Source organism: Lissotriton helveticus, chromosome 2_1, assembly GCF_964261635.1.
Source record: "Lissotriton helveticus chromosome 2_1, aLisHel1.1, whole genome shotgun sequence".
NCBI classification, from domain to species: domain Eukaryota; kingdom Metazoa; phylum Chordata; class Amphibia; order Caudata; family Salamandridae; genus Lissotriton; species Lissotriton helveticus.
In genome coordinates this window covers 959,469,412-959,493,240 of record NC_136059.1, presented here as the reverse complement: position 1 = coordinate 959,493,240, position 23,829 = coordinate 959,469,412, and the positions used below count along the sequence as shown (strand labels likewise).

Below are 23,829 nucleotides of genomic sequence, written 5' to 3'. Positions count from 1 at the left end.
GCGCCAGTGCCTGCTAAGACATTTGCCACCTTCTACTTCCAAATGTCCTCTGTCTGTTGTGTCTTCCCCAAGGCTTCCATCTGGGTACATATACTCTCCTCTTCAGACCAGTAATTTCTTTGCTCCACAACTACTACTATAGATACCTTCACCCAGGTGTTTCTGCAACCACCACGCTGGAGTAAGAAAAGTGGTTTCATATATGAGCACAAAAACAGATCAAACATTTGTATACGTACCCATGATCCCAAATAAACAGGAAGAACAGGAATTTTTCTCTGCTGTAGAAAGAAAACGGCCATCAAACCAAACACGTAAGGTGGCAAGCCTCCTTCTTCTGGACTATCGATATGGCAGAGCTATATATATTAGAAAAAAGCAAGAGAATTAATATGTGCCGTTCGTGCCATTTAAGTCTTATGCCAAGTCATTACTCACATAAAAAACGGGTTATAATACAAGTACTTAACTTCACTGGTGACTGTTGCCATGTAATGCACACATTGTTTTGTCCTTTTACGTCAAGACCCTAGTTTTCATATATGTTATAACTTTCTAAAGCCCTCTCTAGAAACATTTAAAATGTTGACAGACTACAAACAGGTTTCTGAAATGTTATATATTTTTTTATAACTGTGCCACGCTATAGATGACAACAAGCTCTCATATATGGCATATAATTGAGAAGCAATGGACTTTATTTGCACAGTGCACCAAAACAAGATCAATTTGTGCATACAAGAGACGTAGAATATGTGATATATCTGTTTAAATGTTCATGTGGCAAACCACATGTGTAGAGACCCCTGAAGATAGGCAAAGAAGAACACAGGAGTGGTATTCAATTTCAGAATGTAAAATAAACTGCGTAAAGGCATTTATACAATTCAGACACTGGGCTGTGTTGGATGTTTAAAAAAAATACTGGCTTTTAAATGAAGGCATATGCCATTTAAACTGTTTAAATTTGTGGGCACTCAATTAGTCCTTGTACCTCCTGTGACATTTTGCACAGTGTTTGGGAATAGGAGTAAGCCAATAGTAGGATAGTAACTGTATTGGATTCATTTATACTAACTGTAGGCACATAGGTAATTTATAAACTTTTTAGTTCCTTGTATAGCTGATAATCCTCTGATCGGCTGAGGAGTGCATGCTTGGACCCATTTGTTATTTTCGCTAGCTTATTTTGCCCTGCCTTTTGTTTCCTTGTTTGCTCTCAAGCCTAGAATGCTGGCCTCTTATCTTTCGTTCCTAGTATGTTTTTCTTTGTCTTCTTTTCCCACTTCCGGTTCATTATCAGTGTCAGAGTTCCAAAGCCTGCTCCCCCGAGGTACCGCCCCTCCCCCTGCCATACAATGGTGGCCCCAACTCTGCTTTAGTCACCTTTATGGCTCTGCCAAGGTGGTCTTCTTTGTAGAGCTGAAACTCCGCAGCCTCCCCTGCTGACAGGAAAAGTGCATTTCAAAAATAGAGACTAACAAGTTCCTTACCTTCGGTAATGCTTTTTCTGGTGGATACAGTATCTGCTGTGGATTCCACACCTTTTGAATTACCCTAGCTCCAGCATTCCACAGAAACTTGTTCCTTAGCTCTCCTACGTCGACAAGGACGCCACAATAGCATGACTCTGCTCTTGACTCCGCTTGAGTCATCAGAGCCAGAGGAAGACCTCATCTGCTTGCTGACGTCAGTTCCACTCATTTGTTTTTTTTTACCCGTGCCTTCGAGACGAACGGGTGAACCGACAACACTTCGCAAATATACACAGCATACAATAGAAGCACCATAACCCCAGTATATCTTTCAAAGAAGAAAAGAGACAGGAAATACCAGACATATAGCCACAAGCTACGTAACATTTCAAAGAACAATGAAATACCAGTCATGTTATACTGAAAATTCTGTTCGGTATAGGAAGGCAGACAACAGGGAGGCGGGTGGGTCAGTGAGGAATCCACAGGCAGATACTGTATCCACCAGAAAAAGCATTACCGAAAGGAAGTAACTTGTTCTTCTGATGGATACATCTGCCTGTGGATTCCTCACCTTTTGAGCTGAATCCCCTAGCAGTCCCGCTCCCGGAGCAGGGTGTCCGCCTACCTATACCAAGAAATCTGGCAGCACAGAACGAGCTAAATGGCTGTCCCTCCTCACCTCTAAATCCAAGCAATAATGCTTCGTGAAAGAGTGTAGGGAGGCCCAATTTGCTGCCTTACAGAGGTCTACTGCTACTACAGGGACAGCTCTAACCAAAGCTGAAGAAGACTGAGCTCTAGTAGAATGAGCTCTAATACCTTCAGTGTTCACATGTTGACAGCCTTCCCCTTCATTTTTCTCATGTACCCAATGAAGAGCAGGTCATCCAGTCTCAGGTAATTGGTTCTGTCCAGGTAAAAACTGACTGCCCACCTGGGGTCCAGGTGATGAAGTCTCTCCTCCTCCTTGGAAGGGCGAGGGGAGGATAGAAAGTAGGCAAGGTGATAGACTGTCCCAAGTGGAAGGGAGTCACCACCTTAGGCAGTAAAGTAGCGCTGATCCTGCGAACCATCTTATCCGCATAGTTGGTGGTAAAGGGAGACTTAGAACTAAGAGCCTGAAGCTCACTTACCCTCCTAGCAGAAGTAATAGCAATAAGGAAAACTGTTTTAAAAGTGAGGCAACAATGAAGGGGCTCAAAGGGAGACCCCATCAAATAAAAGGAGTGGGAGGAAATGTGTTAGTGAGACCCTTAATGAACCTCATAATGATGGGAGACTTAAACAATGAGGGCTGGTCAGGCACACAAAAGGAAGGCAGTTAAAGCCAACAAATAGCCCTTAACAGACGACACAGCACAACCTTGCTCGGCAAAATAAAAATAAAAACTGACAACATCAGACAAATGGGCCCTCAAAAGATCCAGTGAATTCTCCCCACACCACCAAACAAATCTGGACCACCTGCTGGAATAGACCGATTTGGTGGAGTGCCTCCTGGGTGATAAAAGAACATCCACCACATCCGGAGGGAGAGAGAAAATACTCACGTTGCCCTGTTTAATCTCCAGGCATGAAGGTGCAGGCTCTGGAGGTGGGGGTGTAGAACCTGCCCCTGCGACTGTGAGAGTAGGTCTGCCCTGAGAAGGAGACAAAACGGAAGGTGAGATGAGAGATGAAGGACTGTGTACCACACCCTTTTTGGCCAATATGGGGCGATCAATATGACATGGGCCCGATCTTGGCAAATCTTTCTGCGAACCAGAGGAATCAAGGGTATGGAAGGAAATGCGTAAATAAGCTGTAAGCCCCAATCCAACTGAAACTTGTCCCTCAGCGCTCCCCGCATAGGATACTGGAGGATGCAGAATGACGGGCAGTGAGCGTTCTTATGAATGGCAAACAGGTCCAACAGTGTAAATCTCCACATCCCGAAAATGTGACTGACTACCTTCGGATGAAGGCGCCACTCGCGATCGGCCGAGTATTGCCAACGGAGACAGTCTGCATGCACATTCAGCAGCCGGCCAGATGATATGCAATTACGCAAATCCGGTGGTCATGAGCCCCGGACCACAGTCGCAGAGCCTCTTTGCAGAGGCGATACGACCCTACTCCTCTCTGCTTGTTGATGTACAACACCGCTGTAGTGTTGTCCGTCAGGGCCTGAATGGGAAGAAAGGCCTTTAGAGTCAAACGTATTGCCCGCAATTCCCGAAGATTGGTATGAAGCAATCTTTCCTCTGGAGATCAAAGCTCCTTGATCTCCAGATCCCCCAGATGAGCACCCAAGAGTGGATGTATTCGTTATCACTGTGGCCACCAGAGAAGGAGGTTGGAAAGGGCTCCCTTGAGACAGGTTGCCTGGAACACTCCACAAAGACAGCTCCGCTACAGCGTCTCTGGAAATTCAGATCACCTCCATGAGATCTCGGTTGTGTTGAACCCGCTGCCTGCGGAGGCACCACTGGAGCCCCCTCATGTACCAGCGTGCATGGATGACCAACAGTATGCAGGAAGCAAACAGACTGAGCAGACGTAAGACCCTCAGGACTGGAACAGCCGCCCCATCCTGAAACATTGGGATTATATCCTGAATGTCTGAAATCCTCTGATGGGATGGGAAAGCATGACTCGGGGTAGTGTCAAGTTCTGCCCTTATGAACAGGTTACGCTGTGAGGGCATAAGTCGAACAACAGCGAGCTGTTATCTGCAGATAATGCAGCACCATCTCTGGTGGCTTTGATTTGAGCAGCCGGTCATCCAAATTGGGGAATACAGGAATCCCCGACCTTCTGAGATGAGCTGCCACCATCACCCTGTAAAGACCAGAAGTAAGACCGAAGAGAAGGTCCGCAAACTGATAATGCTGAGATCCCACAGTAAAATGGAGATACTACCGATGCGACTTCAGGATGGGAATGTGGAAGTACACATCCCGTAAATCTCTCAACACCACCCAGTCTTCCTGCTGCAGCACCAGAAGAACATGAGCTAGGGTCAACATCTTGAACTTCTCCTGTTGGAGGTAGAAATTCAAAGCCCGGAGGACTAGGATAGGCCGCAAACGACGTCCTTTTTGGGGGTCAGGAAATACAGGGAGTGGCATCCCTGACCCATTTTCTGTTTCAGAACAATCTCTATCGTACCTTTCTGTAATAGGGAGTGGAGCTCTTGTTGCAAAAACCTCAGATGGTCTTCCAAACGTCAGCCCGGGCGAGGAAGGAGGGGAAAACGCCCGGAAAAGAAGGGCATACCCATTTTCTATAAGATTAAAAGCCCAAAGATATGACGTAACAGATTTCCAATCGAGTATGAAAAAGGGACACCCAACCTCCCACAGGACCAACATCCTCCAAGATGGGGGATTTAGAGCTGCTTCCCTGGATAGCCAGCAGCGGGGAGGAGGGCAAGGAGGAGGAATAGACCTGCTGACGAGCAGTCCCCCACAGATGACCTCTTCCTTTCCCTCTGTAAGAACGATACAGAGGGCTCTGATACTGCTGCTGTTGCCGGCGGCCACGAAAAGGGACCACATTTCCAAAGCCCCGGAACTTCCGAAAGGCAAAGCCCCTTGTTTGTAACTGCAAGCCCAAGGACCTAGCAGTAGCCCTGCTATCCTTAAAACGCTGTAAAGCAGAATCAGCCTTGGTTCCAAAGAGCCTTGATCCGTTGAAGGGAAGGTCAAACAACGTAGCCTGGACGTCAGGAGAGAACTGTGACCCTCTCAACCAGTCATATCTCCTGGTCTCAACAGAAGAACCCATCCTCCTGGCAATAGAGTCAGCTGTATCCAGGTCGGACTGGATGACTTGACGAGCAGCAGCCTGGGTATCCGATAATAACTCAGCAAAATGACCCTGGACATCCTCAGGCATCTTGGGAATCACCTCTTTGGCAGAGTCCATCAAAGCATGGATACAACACCCCATTAAACACGTGGCATTGGTTGACTTTATGGCCTTGCTGGTCGATGAAAACACTTTATTTGCGGATTGCTCCAACTTTTTTGAGTTTCTATCCCCTGGAGTAGAAGGGAAAGAACCAGCAGCCTGTTTAAAAGAACAAGACGCTTGTACCACAAGGCTCTCAGGTGAGGGGTGTGATGATAAAAATGCAGAGTCTCCAGGAGCCACCTTATAGCGTCTTACCACGGATCTAGAAACAGCAGGGGCAGACATTGGCTTCTGCCAAACATCTAAAATAGGATCCGTTAAGGTCTTGTTGAAGGGGAGCAAAGGCTCTACTGACGAAGTAGATTGCAGCACCTCTGTCAAAATATTAGATTTGTTCTCCGCTGTCAGTAATAGCAAGTCCAGGACGTCAGCAGCCTTTCTAATTACTGAATGATAAGAGGCCACATCCTGAGAGGGAAGAGCCTTTGGGGACGGGAGCTCCCACTCTGGAGAGGTATCAAGCCCACTCGTCTCTTGCAGCCCTGCAAAATCATCTGTGGAGTCCAAATCCTCACCCTCTTCAGTCTGCTGTTGCTCCTGAAACTCCTCTTCTTCCATGAGTCTCTGGGCCTCTCTCCTCGACCGAATTTTTGGAGCCGGTGTCAGTGGAGCCAAATGCGGCACCGGAGAGCTCTGAACCGGCGTCGATGGAAGACCTTCAGATGTGGGTAGCTGCGCCGATCGAAGTAGAGTAGGCGCTGCAGCAGAGCCCGACGACGACTGAGAATAGTTCAACCTTCCCTTCAGCAAAGGTATTGGCGTCAGGAACCTCGGCGTCGGGAGGGGCCAAGACGGAGTCATTGGCATGTAAAGAAGGAATGGAGCTTGGGCATAGTGTTGAGGAACACCCAAATTAAAAGAAAGCAGACCCACGGACGGAAGGCGCACTGGATGGGTTAGCCGCCCTGGCAAACATGCCATACATCGCATTTAGGAAATGCGATGGATCCGCACCTGGAGTTGGAAAAGGATATAGATCCGGAAAAGCCTGACCTGAGGGAGATCTAAGTTGTGGAACAGGCTCTGCTTGCGGCGCTGGAGAAGCCCGATCCGGGATCGGAGCGTCCACAGGTACAGGTGACTCTTATGGGTGTCAGAGTCCCTCAGCGTCAGAGAACACCTCGGTGTCAAAGTGCGCACCAGCGTCACCTGTGGCATAGGAGAAGGAGAGACATCTTTCCTATGGCTGTGTCGGACCAGAGACCTTGACTTCGATGACTTCTCCTTCGTAGAACGATGCTTGGACCTGTGTCGTTACTTTTGCTTAAGCTTCTTAGAAGACCTCGAGGAGTGTGGAGTCAGCGACTTTGACCTCGACTTGGTCCTTTTCCAACCCCTTTTCTTCACCCGGGCCATGAGCAGCTTATCCTGCCTTTCCTTTAGAGCCTTCCCATTCATCAGATGGCAGGAAGAACACTCTTCGACGTTGTGGTCTGATGACAAACACCAAAGCCAGGCTTCTTCTGAGCAGCCATGATTGCAAAAATAGTTTCTGGAAAACTGAAACAAAGTAGACTACAAAGAAATGGAGAACTAGAAAAAACTGATACGCGTCGAAGGCGCGGATAAAAGGTAACTGACGTCAACACGCTGACAAGGTCCTCTTATGGCTCCGAAGACATCATACAGCGTCGCGAGCTTAGTTATGCTATTGTGATGTCCTCATCAACGTGGGAAAGGTAAGGAAAAGGTTTCTGTGGAATGCTGGCGCAAGGGTAATTCAAAAGGTGAGGAATCCACAGGCAGGTGTATCCATCGGAATCTATATTTCAGCAGCCACAAGGCGAGTTAGTACCTTCACAAGAAATAACTAACAATCCAAGTAATTCTGTTTGTTAGTAAGGTATTGAGCATTCGTGAGAACCTCCTCTGCAATCCGTCAAAGTCAGATGCCAGTCAAATTTCCCTCTTTTGCATTCTTAGAAATGACAATAAGAGCGGTCTGTGGAATCCTCGAGTTTTAATTCCATAGCAAAGGAGACCTGTGTCAAGCTCATTCTCATCAGCAAACCCACAGATGTTTTCCCTGCATTTTTATGAAGTCCCACGCAGCCTGTATAACATCTGTTAACTAGGTTTACTGATACCCACCTTCTTCTTGGAAGCATCAGTCTTCTCAGATTTAAAAAAAGATATAATTGAGCAGATTTTAAAGAAGCTAAGTCCTAGCAATTTTAGACCCAATTCACATGTCCCTTATTTTGCCATTTTTATTGGAAAAATAGCTACTGTTCAACTACTGGCCTATTTGGAATCTCACAGCCTTTTTGGACAATCAATCAGGATTTACACCCGATAGTTCAAGCATGTAAGGCATCAATTTCCATCATGCACGAACTACGCATGCAGGTGAATAGGGAGGGTTCAGTAGGATTATTACTCATGGACCTCTCCATGGCCTTTGATGTGATAGATCACAAGATTTAATTTTTTCATTTGAAAAACTGTAGGTCAAAGACATTCTTTAAAGTGGATATATTGTCCCTTCCTTTCGGGCAGAACCCAGACTTTCAATCTAAGGCCCTACTCCTCAGCCTATACACTTTTGAGCTGGGATTTCCCTTGCAGCTCCGCTCTGATCATCTTTTTAATATACATTTGCTCCTCTGGACAATCTCCGAACTAGTTCAAAACAACATGTTATCTTTATGCAAATAACATGTAGCTTATAATAGACAGAAAGACACTCCATGCAACATGCCCATGGGAGGTTGATCTATTATGAAAGCTATTGTCCAATATTGAAGAAAACTAATCTTTAACACAATTCTCTTTGGCACTCCAATTTGTGGGTAAGTCTTGCCCCGGTCTGTAAGGGCAGGAATACAGGTTTAGTCCTGGACACCAAGGTGAATCTGAACCATCAGATACCCAATGTCACCAGACTTTTATGGAGGATTATGTCTTTTCTATCTTTCTTTACCGGTAACATACTTGCTGTTGATATATTTGTTAATACTAGGGTAGATTATGGTAATACTGTTTATTTAGACTTCCCAAAAGCAGTCATCCAGCGTCTTCAAAAAACACCTTGGTTTGTGCTAATTTCCAGCTACAGAAGCTTGATTCACCTTCAGCTGACCTCTTTGTCAACTTCATTGGCTGCTGGTTGACAAGCAAATCAGAGTCAAATAGGAAGATCTTATGTATAACATCCACTCTGAACATGCTCCTTTATATTTTTGAAAAAGTTTCAGAAGTATTAACTTGGCAAGGTTCTTAGATCTAGCTCCGGGAACAGATTCACCATACCCACATATAAATCTGAAAGATGGGGTGGTAGATGGTAGAGCATTTAGTGTCCGAGGAATGAAGATGTGGACTCTATTTCCTCTGAGACCAGGGTCATTCCTCAACTTCTGCTTTTTTTAGGAAAACCCTTAAAACTTTGCTGTTCCATCCTTAGGTTTTTAGGTTCGTTTTCCCCCTCCCTGGCAGCAACCTTTAGCACCATAAGACTCCCTTTGGAGTGTATGTTTGTGCTTTATAAATTCCCTATTGATAAACACTAATTGTGAATTAAAATATATTACATAGCATCCAACAGCATCCCCCAATCCACCAAATCTGCTGCAACCCGAACACTGTCTAAGATCTGGGGAAAAGGTTAACCTGATGCCACATGTGCCAGCCCCTCCCATATTCACATACTTGTATTTGCTTTCCTTGCTGCTAGTGGGCATTCTGACCCCCTCCCGCCCCCCCCCCCGCCCCGCTTTCAGGGCAGGCAGACTGGGGGCTAACAGCCCAATATGCCTTCCTTCAGCAGCAGAGAACATGTCTAGGCCTTTTGTTCAGGGTGGTGCAAGACTATGCTTGACGGCTGCCCCCTCCATGAAATTATCCCTGGCCATCTACAGAAAAAGATTCCTGCTAAGAGAGTCTTCCACGTTCCAACATTACCTTTTTCCCTTCAGATCGGTGCTTGGTCCCTCCCACTCCGTGCATGAATGAAAAACATTTGATCATCTTCCAAAAAAATAGAACCAGGGATTCCCATCACTGGGTGCTTTGACATGACCACCTGTTCAAGAGCACCTGATGGATTGCGAGGTTGAAGGGGAGGTCACAAACAGAACCAAGTGTGTTAAAGTAATTTGAGTAATAAACCTATGACTGGACAAAGGCAAGAAAAAAACTGAAGGAAATTATTAAAAACAAAAAAACTGATGGGACAGTTATCAGAACACAATTATTGAGCAAATGCATATCGTACGTGGAATACCACCAAGGTACTACATGTGACAAGTTTTACTAATTGCTAGTTTGAGATTATATATATTGTAAGATTACATATATATTTGGCCACTCAAAGTGTCCCCCTACCAATCTTGGCTCACAAAATTTTCGTACAGGCCAAAAAACAGTACTGCAGTCAGAAGGAGGCATCAGAGGTCCACCGGTTGCTGCATTGGCGTGCCTTGAACCAGAAGCCATTCATGTGGGAAGGAGGTGTGTGCTCAGCTATCGAAGTTTAGTGCTAGTTGTCAGTGCAGAACCTACCCAGAGGCAAAGTTACCTCAAACATCACTCCTATCTGGCACTCAAGGGAAAGGCAGTGCAGAAACAAAGGTAATGACTACAGGCAAGCTCCCAAAGAAGAGTATGGCCATAAGGTAAGCATACTGTGGATTCCAGAATTTAAATCCAGGGTAACACACGATATCCTAAACCAAGTGAACGTCCTAAAATTAATCAACTACCTACTGGGTTGGTGAAGGAGGTGTCTCAAGACCTTTTTCCTATCCAATTTTACCCCTTCGCGGTAAGCAGACATCAGAAACCACTCTGATCACATTTAATTCCCTGTGTTTTAAAGCAACAATTCTAGCAAACAAGGACCTGTTGAAGAGTTCGTAACATTCCAGAAGGATCGCTATCCTACCCTTCTTTTATAGCTAGACCAGTCTGTAAAGGGAAAAAGAACAATAACCTCAAAAACCTCAATACAGATAGGCGAAGCGGACTGGTATACCCCACCCACCCCAAGCTACTCGGGTTGATGATCCAAGCATCAATGGAGCCAATGGACACAGCCCACAGAAGATACGTGTCCAAGCAAAGTAAAAGGGATAGCTGGAGTTGGCTTCCATCAGCCCGGTCAGCGGATCACCACAAGAATTGAAAGGAGCGCATTCCATGACACGTAAAACAGTGAGGGTCATTTTTAAGCATATGCTCCTGAAATCTGGGAGGACTTTTATGGAAAATTGAGGATGCCTCCCTGTTAGAATATCTGAAAAACTTTGACATAATAGTGATGCAAAAGCCATGTATACATTAATCCAGGAGAAAGATCTACAGCAGTGGATAAGCTAATTAATTTCTTAGTGGAGCTGAAAAGGGTAGTAGCCAACCTTCTAATCACTGTTTTTTTATCTAAAGCTTTTCCAGCCTCGAGACAAGGATCACAATGACATACTTGGTGCCATTCCCACCTAAAGCTATCCGCTCTACCGAAGACAAGATAAGACCCGGGAAAAACTCCTGAGAGCTTGTGAATTGGCTGGACTAGTAGTCCTGAATGGTCGCTTCCTGGGAGACAACGCCGAACATGGATTAGGTCCTTGGATAAAATGGTTTTATACCTGGACTACTCCATGGCATCATTGAATGTGATTATCAACCATAAACCATCTAGATTAGAGTAAACATGAATATACTTGGTTACACTACAATATTAAAAGAAGATGCCCACACTGAAAACGTCTAAATTAGAATGCAGATAATAGCCATGCTTTGGCGGCTGACCAAGTAGAGATTCTGGAAGTAGCTTTGACCAGTAAGTTGAATCCAATAAAGGTTTGGGAATACCTCTCAGAGCGTTTGGGTGCAACATATCCGACTATCGGGTTCCAAAAAAAGTGCAAGCACCAATTATAAAAGGGCCATCAGTGCACCAAGGCCAATTCTCCTGATGAGATCTCTACAGCAACTGCATAGTTTCCTGCAAAAATCCGCTCTGCTAAAAAAAACTACACGATGACCAGAGGAGGCTTAAACAAGAGGTCTGGCCTCTCAAGAAAAGCAGGCATGAAGCTTTTTGGGTCAAGCTTCTACATTCTTCAAAGAAAAATGACCCAAAGAAATGTTGGGAGCTGGTTAATGAGATATAAAGTGGCCCATGAGCGACAAATAATGAGCGTAAGTGAGGATGAGTGGGTGAACTATCTGAAATCACACTTTTCAGGGTGTACAGACATTCCAATCCCCTCAGGGAATGCCACATGCTCGCAACACCCTTGCTGATTAAGATCCACTGAAATTCTCTACTTCGTCCATAATCAAGATTATATAGGACTCATGTTCCAACTGTGCACCTTGCCCAAATGGTATCACCCAAGCTCTTTTAAAACAAAACATTCCAATGTGGTCAAACTTCTTGGCCCTGATGTTTAACACCAAGTCTCTGAGAGCATACCAAAACGTTGGTGAGGTTCAATTATTCATCCAATCTTCAAAGGTGGGTTAGCCTCTGCACCAAGCAGATATAATCTGACAGCACTGTTAGATGTGGACCTCAAATACTTCTCAACCATGTTGTTACAAAATCTGAGTGCGCATCAGAGGCTCGAAGATTGCCCATGAATCAGGCAGGGTTCACACTGAACCCTATCTATTCTGATGGCCATGGTTCTGATCATGAAGAGAGGAAGTGATACCTGCACACCATTGTTCATGTGCTTTGCGATCTCAAGGCTGCTTTTGAGCATGTTCCACGTGACAAACTGTGGGAAAAGCTACATGCTGGGAGATCCAGCAAAAACTTCTGGGACAATAATGTTACTTTATACAAAGATATTAGTTAGGATGGGAGTCACCTGTCCAGAGAAGTGGGAACATTACTAGGTCTAAAACAGGGGTGCATGCTTGTGCCACTTTTGTTTAACTTGTTAATTTTGGATCTTTCACCTTATCTTGATAAGGTGGTGTATCATGCTGTGGGGCTTGGTGGTCTGCCCAGGTCTAACATACAGAATGCAGATGATTTGCTCCTACTAAGTAACACACAAGTAGGGTTACAAAGACTGATCAACCGACTTGCAGTTTATTCGGACAACAATCGACTAGAGATTAACCTAAGAAAAACAAAAGTAGCCTTTCTAAACCGGTGAATTGCTAATCATGGAAAATGGTTAATTATAGGGTCTCGAAAGAAGAAACAGCCACAAATACATACTTGGGCTTTAAACTGGACTCGAGGGCCTCCTATAAGGCACAAAAGCAAGCTACTAGAAGGAAAGCGAATGCACTAAACATTTCCTTTTTTACCTTATCCAAAATCCTCTGGGGTAATAACCTTAAATCTCTCATTACCGTGATAAAGTCAAAATTGATCCCAAACTTATCGTATATTGCTTGGTGAAGATGCAAACCTCTTGGAGAAGCTTATAATACTGACCTAAAACAAGTCTTTCAATTGCCGAGGTCGACCTCGCCTGCGCAAGTCAGACTGATTTTCTCTGGTAAAACAATCCTCGGCCAGACAAGGGGCCTCCTTAAGGCGCCGTCACAAAAAGAGGAATGCTCCTAATGACTCAATGGAGCATTATGTCTGAACTGAAATTAACTTACAAAAAGGAAAAGACGCATCAATCAGTATTTGCAGAACAGTATTGAGAACCTCGGCCTTAGTGAACTATGGCAAATGGATACAAGTAAGCAAATATTCAAGCAAGCAGTGAACAAATGTTTCCGTCTGAAAAGTCGATTGGAGGATAAAATGGCACTAGACAAGCGAGCACACAGGTGGCTGGTGTTAAACTCCTACAATGCCCAACAGGAACAGCCCTATTTTGAAGTGACATATTCTGTGACCATTAGGAGGAATGTATGGTAATGAGATTTGGGCTGCTCCCTTTCCTGGACTTTGTTCCTAAGTGGCAGAAGGAGGGATGCTCAGAGGATAAGAGGTGTTGTTTATATCACCTGACAAAGGAGACGTTTTTGCATATATCCTTTGCCTCTGCCATAGCCTACTGGGGCATCAGAGGGCCCTGTTACGTAAAAAATGTCAAGAATAATGAATAAGAGCCTGCAACTTAGCAGTGGTGGAGTCTTTAAACCACTGAAACATCAAGTTAAACATTCGGCTGGTGCAGTTTCTTCACATTTTTAAAGACCTGATCAGTGTACAGGACCTCTCCAAACAAGGCCCCCCACTCTGTTTTAATACAGGAAGGGTGGCAATAGTAGCTTTGAGCAGTTGGGCATAGCAAGCTCCAGAACAATGGGCTACTAGGAGGCATACGAGGCTGGTGAGTGAGAGGAATTTTGTTCTCTGTCCGGTCTGAGGTGGCAAAGATCCATGTGGGCATCCTTATACTCTTTATGCTGGTCGCATTTTATATCTAGTCGCTTTTCTCTTTCTAGTTTAATTACTGTGCTGCCGTGTTTTAATGGGCGAGAGTGATCCCTTTGTAGTTTTAGCATAACGCTCAAGTCCTTTGTACATTATCTGCCGCTATGATTGGTTGGAAGTGCCCTAGCCCGTGTTCTTTTATCATGTTTATGCCTTTGTAAATCAGTAATCTATTTTGGTCGAACACTTTTATAGGCCCCAACAGATACAAGGAGATCAGGGCCAGGAGGAGAAGTGGTTGTACTTAGCACTGTGCTATGAACTACCCACTTTATAGTATAATACCTATGTAGCAGTGTTCCAGGTTTCTAAATCTGCTGCTATTCCAGGGTGGGTGAGGTATCTATATGAGGCCCTGAATCCTTCAAAGCTTGAGTGCTGTATTTATGTCACCATAATGCCTTGAACTTGGTGACGTCTAAGCGACGCGCCTCTCATTTGCTCCTATGGTCAGTCTGATTTTATATTTGCTTTTTAAGTCTGTGCTTGTATTATGTTTTTATACTCATATATATGGCTATCATTATTTAGTTGATTTCATGTTTTCATGTTTATGGTTTTTATCAACTAATAAACTAAATATCACACACACTTACGAAATGCAATAAGGTACCCCAATGTTATCCTATGGGAAAGGTAGGCCTTGCAATAATAAAAAACTAATTTGAAAGTTTAACGTTGGCAGGACATGTAAAAACTAAAAGTGCATGTCCAACTTTTAAATAAAACGCACCTTTAAATAGGAGGATTTAGGCCAGGCAAAAAGTTAATTTTGCCATGTAGAAACTGCAATGTAAAACTGCAGACACGGTCTGCAATGGCAGGCCCCAGACAAGTTTTAACTGCTACTTAAGTGGGTGGCACAATCAGTGCTGCAGGCCCTATCGTAGCATTTAATTTCCAAGCCTTGGGTACCATAGTAGTACCACTTTACTAGGGACTTACGAGTAAATTAAATGTGTCAATTGAGTGTAAGCCAATTTCACCATGTTTAAAGGAGAGAGCACAAGCCCTTTAGCACTCGTAAGCAGTGGTAAAGTGTGCTGAGTCCTAAGGACAACAAAAACAAATTCAGCAAAACAGAAGTGAAGGCAAAAAGTTTGGAGAAGACAACCCTAAGGCTGACTGGTCTAACAGATGACTTGCAGCAAAGTTGTCATTGTGAAGTGCTTGACCAGGATGTATTGAATCTGAGGCTCATATAGAGACTAGGTTGTAGGGTACCATCTTTTCTGAGAATGAGAACGTACAGGGAGAAAAGGTTTCGACCCCGCTGGTGTGGGAGCACCAGCTCAATGGCACCGTTGCTTAGATGTGCCCGGATTTCCTTTTGCGACTCTCACTGTTGTTACTATGTGATGTCAAGGTGTTATATTTGGTGGCGAGGAACTCTAAGATGTACACCTGTTGAAGAACAATAGGGCCTGCTTGTCTGAAGTTATGTCTTATCACAGTGGAAGGAATTAAGCAGACAAATGTTGAGCGATCGGAGAATGAATGACAAGTCATTGCTTAAAGGTTGGTGTCCTTCCTGGAGCCCCCTTGACTGTATGCCTTGGAAGTGTATATTTTTAAGAAAGTGTAGCTGCTGCTGGAATCTGTAAGCTGTGTCGTGGTAGTAGCCTTGGCAAACCCTCTTGTCTACTGTTTACAAAACCCAGTTTTTGGGAGACAGGGTTAACAGTGGCCTATGACTTTGGTGATGGTGTATCATTTTTGATTTTCTCAAGAATATGGTCTATATGGGATTCGCAGACATGTTGCCCATTGAATGAAACATCGATGAGATACTTTTGGACCTCATGGAGAAACCCAGATTTTCTTTTTGCTTTCCTGAACCAACTCTCCTCCAGTGCACTAAAGGCAGGTGTTTGATCAGTCCTCAATCTTTTCCCAATGATAATGTTCATAAAGGGAGAGGAGGCATACAAGTTTGGCAGATGCCACTGAGATGCCACCTCCCCAGTAGCACGCTTTCCAGCATCATCAATTTTCTTCCTCTCCTTATCAGTAGGAAAGTCCTCAGGAACAGCTTGGGCTTATATCTCTTCCTGGCCATGTGGACTACCAGGGAGTTTGCTGAGCCACTACCCTTGATGTATAGAGGGTCATCTAGGACTGGTTTGCACTTTTGCTTACCCACTCGGACTAACAAGTTCCATGAAGTTTCCACAAGCGCATTTTGTCATGCTTTTGAGCACTGGCAACAATTGACCTTGTGATAGTCAGCTGATGGGTTGTGTATGCTATAATGGTAGGGGGCTGTGGAGGAGTCTGTGTACAGGACTGGCAGCCTGATACATGCTCTTCTTTAGGATGATATTCCTTCTAATATTCCCTCCTAAAAAGTAAGCTTCCTCTTGTTCTTGACTTCTGCCTGTGGACAGTGTTGACGTAGGCGAGCAAGAATCGGCCCGGAGGACGAGCGGCTATAGATCCTGAGCTGCCTCACATAGGGCACCACTGGGAGCTTCATAACTGATGGAAGTTCACTCTGTGCCAAGCTCAGTGTGCAAGTCTTCCTCTGAACTGGTTCAGAATGGAATTCAGTTCCAAGAGTAGCTATCCTTGGGTGTTATATGGCGTCAGTAAACAAAAAGACCAGCGCAATAACAAACTAGAGACTGGAGTATCTTATTTGATTGCAACCCACTGAAGCGCTCACAGCTCGAAATGCATTGGGATACAACCGTTTGAATTTACTGATCTTAAAAATAGTTTTGCTAACAAAGGAAGAGGGCGGTTACATTAAATAATATAAAATAGATTTCTTCCAAATAAAGAAGTGCAATTGTCATAGTCCTGGAGTCTGACGTTGTTCAAGAAGAGATTAAAAGCGAAAATGTTGCATGCACCAGGATATTATATTTAGCTTTGTAGGTGTGCTAATGAGATTAACTTAAGCAGTTTCGCCAGCCTCATAAAGTCAGAAAAACTTAATAAATATAAAAATAGGAGACTTCAAGTCAGCTACCTTCGGCCATTGGACTGTGCACCTCTGATTTAAATTTTTCTTCTGCGCACCACAGCATACAGCTTGGAACATGGGGTCAGCTCTTGTCCATCACTGGTTCCCTTCACTGCAATGGCACCTTTCATGAAAACATGTTGCAAACGTGCACATTTGCCACAAAAGAAATTCAGTTCCGTGCCAGGGCTGATAGACCAATACTTTACTCTGCTAATATAGTTTTCTTTCCATTTGTTATACTTTTTCTTTAGTTCTTTTTAGTCAGCCTTGTGTGTTTAACCTATGCCTTCAGGTCACAACAATTCAATGTCAATTCTTCATTTTATTTGCACCAGTAAGTATCATATTTTCCTGTGATGTGCTAAAACAAGGTTTTTATACATCTCCTAAGTACACTTTCTCGGAATAGGAGGCACCTGGTATCTTTCTATCAAAATTATACGCAAGTTTTAAAACAAATTTTAAAGTAAAGTTTTCATCACAAGCATCTGGACACCATGTTTAGTCACTGACATGTTGTCTTTTTCTATTGTGGCATCATATACTTGCAATAAAAAAAAAAAACTATTGCTTCAGCTCAATCAGCCCAACTTCTTAAAAGAAAGTTTTATGTGAGGGGGCACAAGGCAGGTTTGAAATCTAGTTTTCTATGCAACAATGTCAAAAATAACCAATTGAGATCTTATGGATCTGCAAATTCTCCTCAAGAGCATCATCTTACTATTTCTTGTTGCAAAGTGACCGTAAACCAAACCAGGTGCAGCATAAAAAGAGTAAGGTGTAACTCTGCATGTATTTGAAAGGATGTTACCAATCATGATCAGATAATGCACAGCTGAGCCATAATATGTGCAATAAAGTGCCCCTGCTGTACATAAGAAAGGATATTGCAAGTCACTAAAGAGTTACGTGATCACACTGAGGGACAAGGCTGAATGCCAAGCTCCTTTACCGGAATTATGGAACTCCGAGGTGACTTGCAATATCCTTAAAAATGTATGAGTGTAGTTTATATCTTATAACACATGGTCGAACCATCACACTTCCCTTCAGCCTTTTAAATCCTGTGTCTTGATTTTTCATGTTCATTAAACACAAAAAGAATAATATTAAAATATGTACTGAGAAATTAAACAGAAAATGCAGTTACTAATTTTGACAAAAATATATTAGAATCAGTTTTATGTGGATCAGGTTTAAAAAAGCTTTGAGTCAGAAACCGCAGATACCTGATGAGATTCGGTCTTTCCTTCAATACCCAATATTATAGAAAAGAATATCTCCTTTCTGTTGTTCACATTTTCTTTTTAGAAAAAGATATCTGAAGATCGAAAAGTTGGTTAAGCCTCAGCTGTAATTATGCTGAATGACCTGGTTTTCACCCTGGATTCTAGCTTTGGAAGGAGACACTGATGTCAGACATAATATGTAATCATTTATTACAGATGAGCAGTTATGTCATTGTTTTATTACAAGTGACTAAAGATTTCAGAAGTTGCCATAAATAAGGAAATCAGAGAGACGGGCTTTTATACAAAAACTGCAGGCTCGCGTGTATTATATAAGTCGATATTTTATAGCCCAACCCACCAATCGGAAAAGCAAACAATGTGATAAGTTATAATGAACTGCTCTTGATTACAAATTGGACAGAAGCATCCATTGTAACTATATAGGCCAGTGTGTGAATTAAAAAACAAAATATTTTTAAAAAAAGCTCGCACAAAATGTTATCCAGTCGATTGTGGTTTAAGAAACTGATGTAGTGTGCGGGACCTGCAACAAGAGCAAGAGAAAATGCATGGTATGCGGTTGTTGATGATACGATTACGGCTAAACATTACACTTTACATATGAAAAGGAAAATATTTCTTATACGGATTTTTCTCACACACTCAAAAATTAAAGTTCTTCAATCAAAAAATAATTACTAAAAAGAAGACTTATTATGCATGAATGTAATAAATTATAAGGAGTGTGCACTCACCTTTCCCCAGTATCTGAAGGCAATCACCAAAGGAATGAGTTTTGGCTCTAATCTTCCTAGGGCGGCTAAATAGTTTGAGGTAAGGCACGCACTGTCATTTCCTGCGCTCACTTTACAGACAAGACCACTAAAAAAAAAAAACATGTGACATTTTACATGACAACCTATAGCTCAGAATATAAAGATTACAATTACACTTAATAAAAATATTGTGTGTGTGTATTACCTAGTGCTGGTCACCAAAAAGTGTTTTTGTGTTGCTAATAACTTTGGCCCCATTTGACGAATCTCTATGAAACTTTTCGAGTAGTTTGTGCATGTAATGTTTCAGGGTGATCAGTCAAGCAGGGGCTGAGAAAAAAAGGAGTGTCCCAAAAGACAAAATCCCTATGCATTTTTCTTAGACTTCTTTAAGATGTGCTACAGCAAAAACTGCTTAACGGAATAACACCAACTTTCGCAGGAAACTATATGTTGGTAAGCAGATTGCACTTTTCGTGATTTGGTGTAAAGCTGTTCAGCAGTTTTTGAGAAATGAAGTGTAAAAAATAATTGAATATTTCGGCAGTTGGGCTCGAGAGAGTGTTGCAAGTGTCAAGCAAGAGCATACAATGAAAAATGGAGCCCTGCGATTGGTAGAGGCCAGTTTTTTGCATGAGCCTTCATTTTCTCAGGGGAGCGAGAGGATTCCGTGAGTCCCGCAAGAGCAAGCTCTCGGATTGGCTAGTGGTTGGAATTTTTTTAACTGAAATGGCCACCGTTGCTTTTTACTGTGAAAAATTGCAGGTGTTGTGGAAATTAAGTAAACAAGCTATATGAGGGGGCAGCAGAAATGCATGCTGTCCCACTAGATTTAGAGAGGAGGCCTCTAAGGGATAACTACTGTAATCAAAATAAATGTATATTGTTTACAAAAAGAATTACATTCTTGCAGGACTCTAGTGGGATTGTGAATCACAAAAAAAAGGTAGGTGAGTTCTCAATACAGAATACTCATACGAATGCATATTGAGCCCCCTTTTTTTTTAGAGGAAAAAACAAGTTACTTACCTGTACGCTGCGGTCCTCCAGTATCGATATCTTTAATAGATTCACATGCTTGAATCTTCCCATTCGTCATGGTGGGAGTCCCATTCAAGCATGTAAATCTATAAAAGATACAATACTAGAGAAGTTGCAAACATCCGGGACCAACACTTTTTTTTGCAAAAGTATATAGAGCATACACATGCTACGATTATTACATATATACACACACATTATATTATATTAATATATATATATTTACTTTTTTTTTTTTTTTGCTTGGAGTGCTCTCATTGTCAAACCCGGGATTTGGGGGTTTGCGTTTTGAGATATATATATATAGATATATATATATATATATATATATATATGTAAATATAATCATATGGGCAGTGACGGCAATGTTCCCCTCCTGAGGACCCACTGTGGGTAATGAAATTTATGTGCATGGAGCCCATTTTTTTTTTTACAGCATCCATTGTGGAGAAGGCAAAGGACTTCAAGACCCAGAAAGCATAGCTGCAATGAAAAAAACACAAGTGGGTGGGGTCGAGCCTTGAAATAGTCCTCACAGTTGTAGCAACTCTTTGCACAGGACCAGTGATCAAGGGCGGAGGAGCCCGAAACATGTTTGGCAGCGTTACCGATGGAGGAGGCATATTGCTGTGTCTGTTACCTGCAATAAAGAAAGGAATCCTTACCTGTGATGGCGTCTCTTTAGCAGGGCAACCTGAATTTTGCGTATTAAATAGCGGCGCGCCTCGTCGCTGAGACGCCCCCGCCGCCACCCAAACGGGCCACGCACAGAACTTTTAGTGCAACTTGTGGAGGTGAAGAGCCACGATTGCGGGACAATCATCTGGGCAGTGACGGCAATTTTCCCCTCCTGAGGACCCACAGTGGGTAATGAAATTTATGTGCATGGAGCCCATTTTTTTTTTTTTTTACAGCATCCATTGTGGAGAAGGCAAAGGACTTCAAGACCCAGAAAGCATAGCTGCAATGAAAAAAACCCAAGTGGGTGGGTCGAGCCTTGAAATAGTCCTCACAGCTGTAGCAACTCTTTGCACAGGACCAGTGATCAAGGGCGGAGGAGCCCAAAACATGTTTGGCAGCGTTACCGATGGAGGAGGCATATTGCTGTGTCTGTTACCTGCAATAAAGAAAGGAATCCTTACCTGTGATGGCGTCTCTTTAGCAGGGCAACCTGAATTAATTATATATATATATATATATATATATATATATATATATATATGGAATATGCTACTTACCAGTATGCATCTGTTCTTGGCATGTAGGGCTGCTGACATTCATATCTGTGCATAGATCGCCGCCTAGTGTTGGGTCAGGATGATTGCACTTTTGTTGTCCTGGAAGAGTCTTCGAAGTATCACGAGATAGGTGACTCCTCCCCTGGACTACAGTGCGCATGGGCATCCTTTCCATGCTCAGATTGTTTTTCGCCATTGTGGCAGAGGTGGAGATAGGAAAGTAAGAGATGTCCATGCTAGAGATAATGCTGCAGCTGCGCCAGGGAGGAGGGCGGGCGATATGAATGTCCGCAGCCCTACATGCCAAGAACAGATGCATGCTGGTAAGTAGCATATTCCGTTCGAGGCATGTGGGCTGCTGAATTCATATCTGTGCATAGACTGAATAGCAGTATCTCCTCTAGCGGTGGCCACCCGTGCCAGCTGTAGCAGTTTGGAAAAGAGTTTTCAGGATAGCCAGGCATACAGCAGCTTGCTGTTTTGCTTGCACGTCTACAAAGTAGTGTTTAGTGAAAGTGGGTATGGTGGACCATGTGGCTGCCTTACAGATGTCTTCGAGGGGAATATTTCCTAGGAAAGCCATGGATGCCCCCATTTTCCGTGTAGAGTGTGCTCAAGGGGGGACTGTTAAAGTGCGTTTAGCTTTTAGATAACATATTTGGATGCATTTAACTATCCATCTGGCTATTCCTGACTTTGAAATAGGATTTCCCTTGTGCTGTGGTGCAAAAGCAATGAACAGTTTTTTTGTTTTCCTAAAGGAATTCGTCCAGTCCACATAGTATAGTAAAGCTCTCCGAACGTCTAGTGTGTGCAGGGCTCTTTCAGCTACTGATTGTGGATTCTGAAAGAATACTGGCAGTTCAATTGCTTGATTAATATGGAAGTTGTATATGACTTTAGGCATGAATTTAGGGTTTGTTCGAAGAACTACCCTGTTAGCATGTACCTGCATGAAGGGTTCCTGAATTGTCAGTGCTTGCAATTCGCTCACTCTTCTGAGTGAGGTAATGGCAACTAAGAATGCGACCTTCCACGTTAGGAATTGCAATTCGCATGAGTGTAGCGGTTCGAAAGGAGGTCCCATCAGTCTGGTAAGCACTATATTTAGATTCCAGACTGGGGAAGGAGGGTGTCTTGGAGGGATCACTCTTTTCAAGCCCTCCATAAATGCTTTAATTGCTGGTACCCTGAAGAGTGAAAGGTGTTGCCTGTTCTGAAGGTATGCTGCTATAGCAGCGAGGTGTAGTCGTATGGAAGAGTATGCTAAGTTACATCTTTGTAAATGCAGCAGGTAGCATATAATGTTTTGTATGGAAGCGTCTAATGGGTTGATTTGGTTATTGTTGCAGTAAATAACAAATCTTTTCCATTTGGCTGCATAACACGCTCGTGTGGTTGGTTTCCTTGCCTCCCTAATGATGTTCATGCAGTCTGGGGGCAAGTTAAGGTATCCGAACTCTAGGACCTCAGGAGCCAGATCGCTAGGTTCATCTGATTGGGATCTGGGTGTCTGATTTCTCCATGGTTCTGAGTTAGAAGATGGGTTGCCAGACACAGTCTTTGATGAGGAACTACTGAAAGTCCTAGGAAAGTTGTGTACCATGGTTGTCTCGCCCATGTGGGAACAACTAGGATTAGGGTGCGTGAGTGTGGCCGCAGTTTGCGTGCCACCAGCGGGATCAACAGTGCTGGGGGAAAAGCGTTCACAAATCTGCCTGACCAGTTCATCCATATCGCATTGCCCAGTGACAACGGATGTAGGAATCTGGCGGCAAAGTACTGGCATTTGGAGTTTTCTTTTGTGGCAAAGAGGCCTACCTCTGGGTGACCCCATTCCTCGAAGAATGGGTGGCGAACTTGGGGTTGAATCTCCCATTCGTGTATTTGTAGGTCGGCAATCTGATTGTCCTTCCCTGGGAGGCGGTCTGCTAGGAGAAAAATGTTCTTTTGAATTGCCCACCTCCATATGCTCTGCGCCAGATGGGACAGCTGTGGAGAGTGGGTTCCTCCCTGTTTCTGGATATAGTACATTGTGGTCATGTTGTCCGTCCGGATCAACACCGTCTTGTTGTACACATCTTTGAAAGGCTTTTAGGGCTAGGAAGATCGCTAGCAACTCCAGTTGATTGATATGCAGCCTTCTTTGTTTGTTTGTCCAGAGCACTTGTACTGTGTACTGAAGGAGATGGGCTCCCCAGCCTGTCAGTGATGCGTCCGCTGTTAGTACTAGTTGTGGAACCGGCTCTTGGAACAGTCGCCCTTGTGAAAGGTTTTGTGGGTTCCACCACTGCAGAGATTTGTGTGTGCGACTGTCCACCAACACTAGGTCTTTTAGGTGTCCACGAGCCTGGTTCCATTGCCGTGCTAAGCATTCCTGTAACGGGCTCATTTGAAGTCTGGCATGGGGGACAATGAATATGCAGGAGGCCATCATGCCTATGAGCTGCATGAAAACCTGGGCTGCCAGGGAGTGCTGCTGCAGGAACCTGCGAATGAGTGTCTGCATGCTGGCTATCCTTGCTGTGTTGGGGTACGCCTTTGCCACTGAGGTGTTTATAGTGGCTCCTAAGTATTGCTGTATGTGGGAAGGTTGCAGATGCGATTTTGTGTAGTTGACTGAAAAGCCTAGGCTGTGTAGCAACTGGATAGTTTGGGACGGGTGTGCTGCACACTCTTGGTATGATTTTGCTTGTATTAGCCAATCGTCCAGATAAGGGTACACATGGACGTGTTGCCTCCTGAGATGCGCTGCTACTGTCGCTAAGCATTTT

General features: G+C 43.7%; 1 protein-coding gene across 3 annotated transcripts in view; it reads right to left on the bottom strand.

Moving 5' to 3' along the window:
- The window catches only part of TUT7 (terminal uridylyl transferase 7), a 1,540,394-nt gene that overhangs the window by 1,165,373 nt on the left and 351,192 nt on the right, over positions 1-23,829 (bottom strand). For all 3 annotated transcript variants that reach the window (XM_078675707.1, XM_078675708.1, XM_078675706.1), the window contains exons 8-9: positions 18,756-18,882; positions 240-359 (exon numbers count right to left, since the gene is read on the bottom strand). In XM_078675707.1, coding sequence (XP_078531833.1) covers positions 240-359; positions 18,756-18,882 — 247 coding nt within the window. The remainder of the gene's footprint in view (positions 1-239; positions 360-18,755; positions 18,883-23,829) is intronic.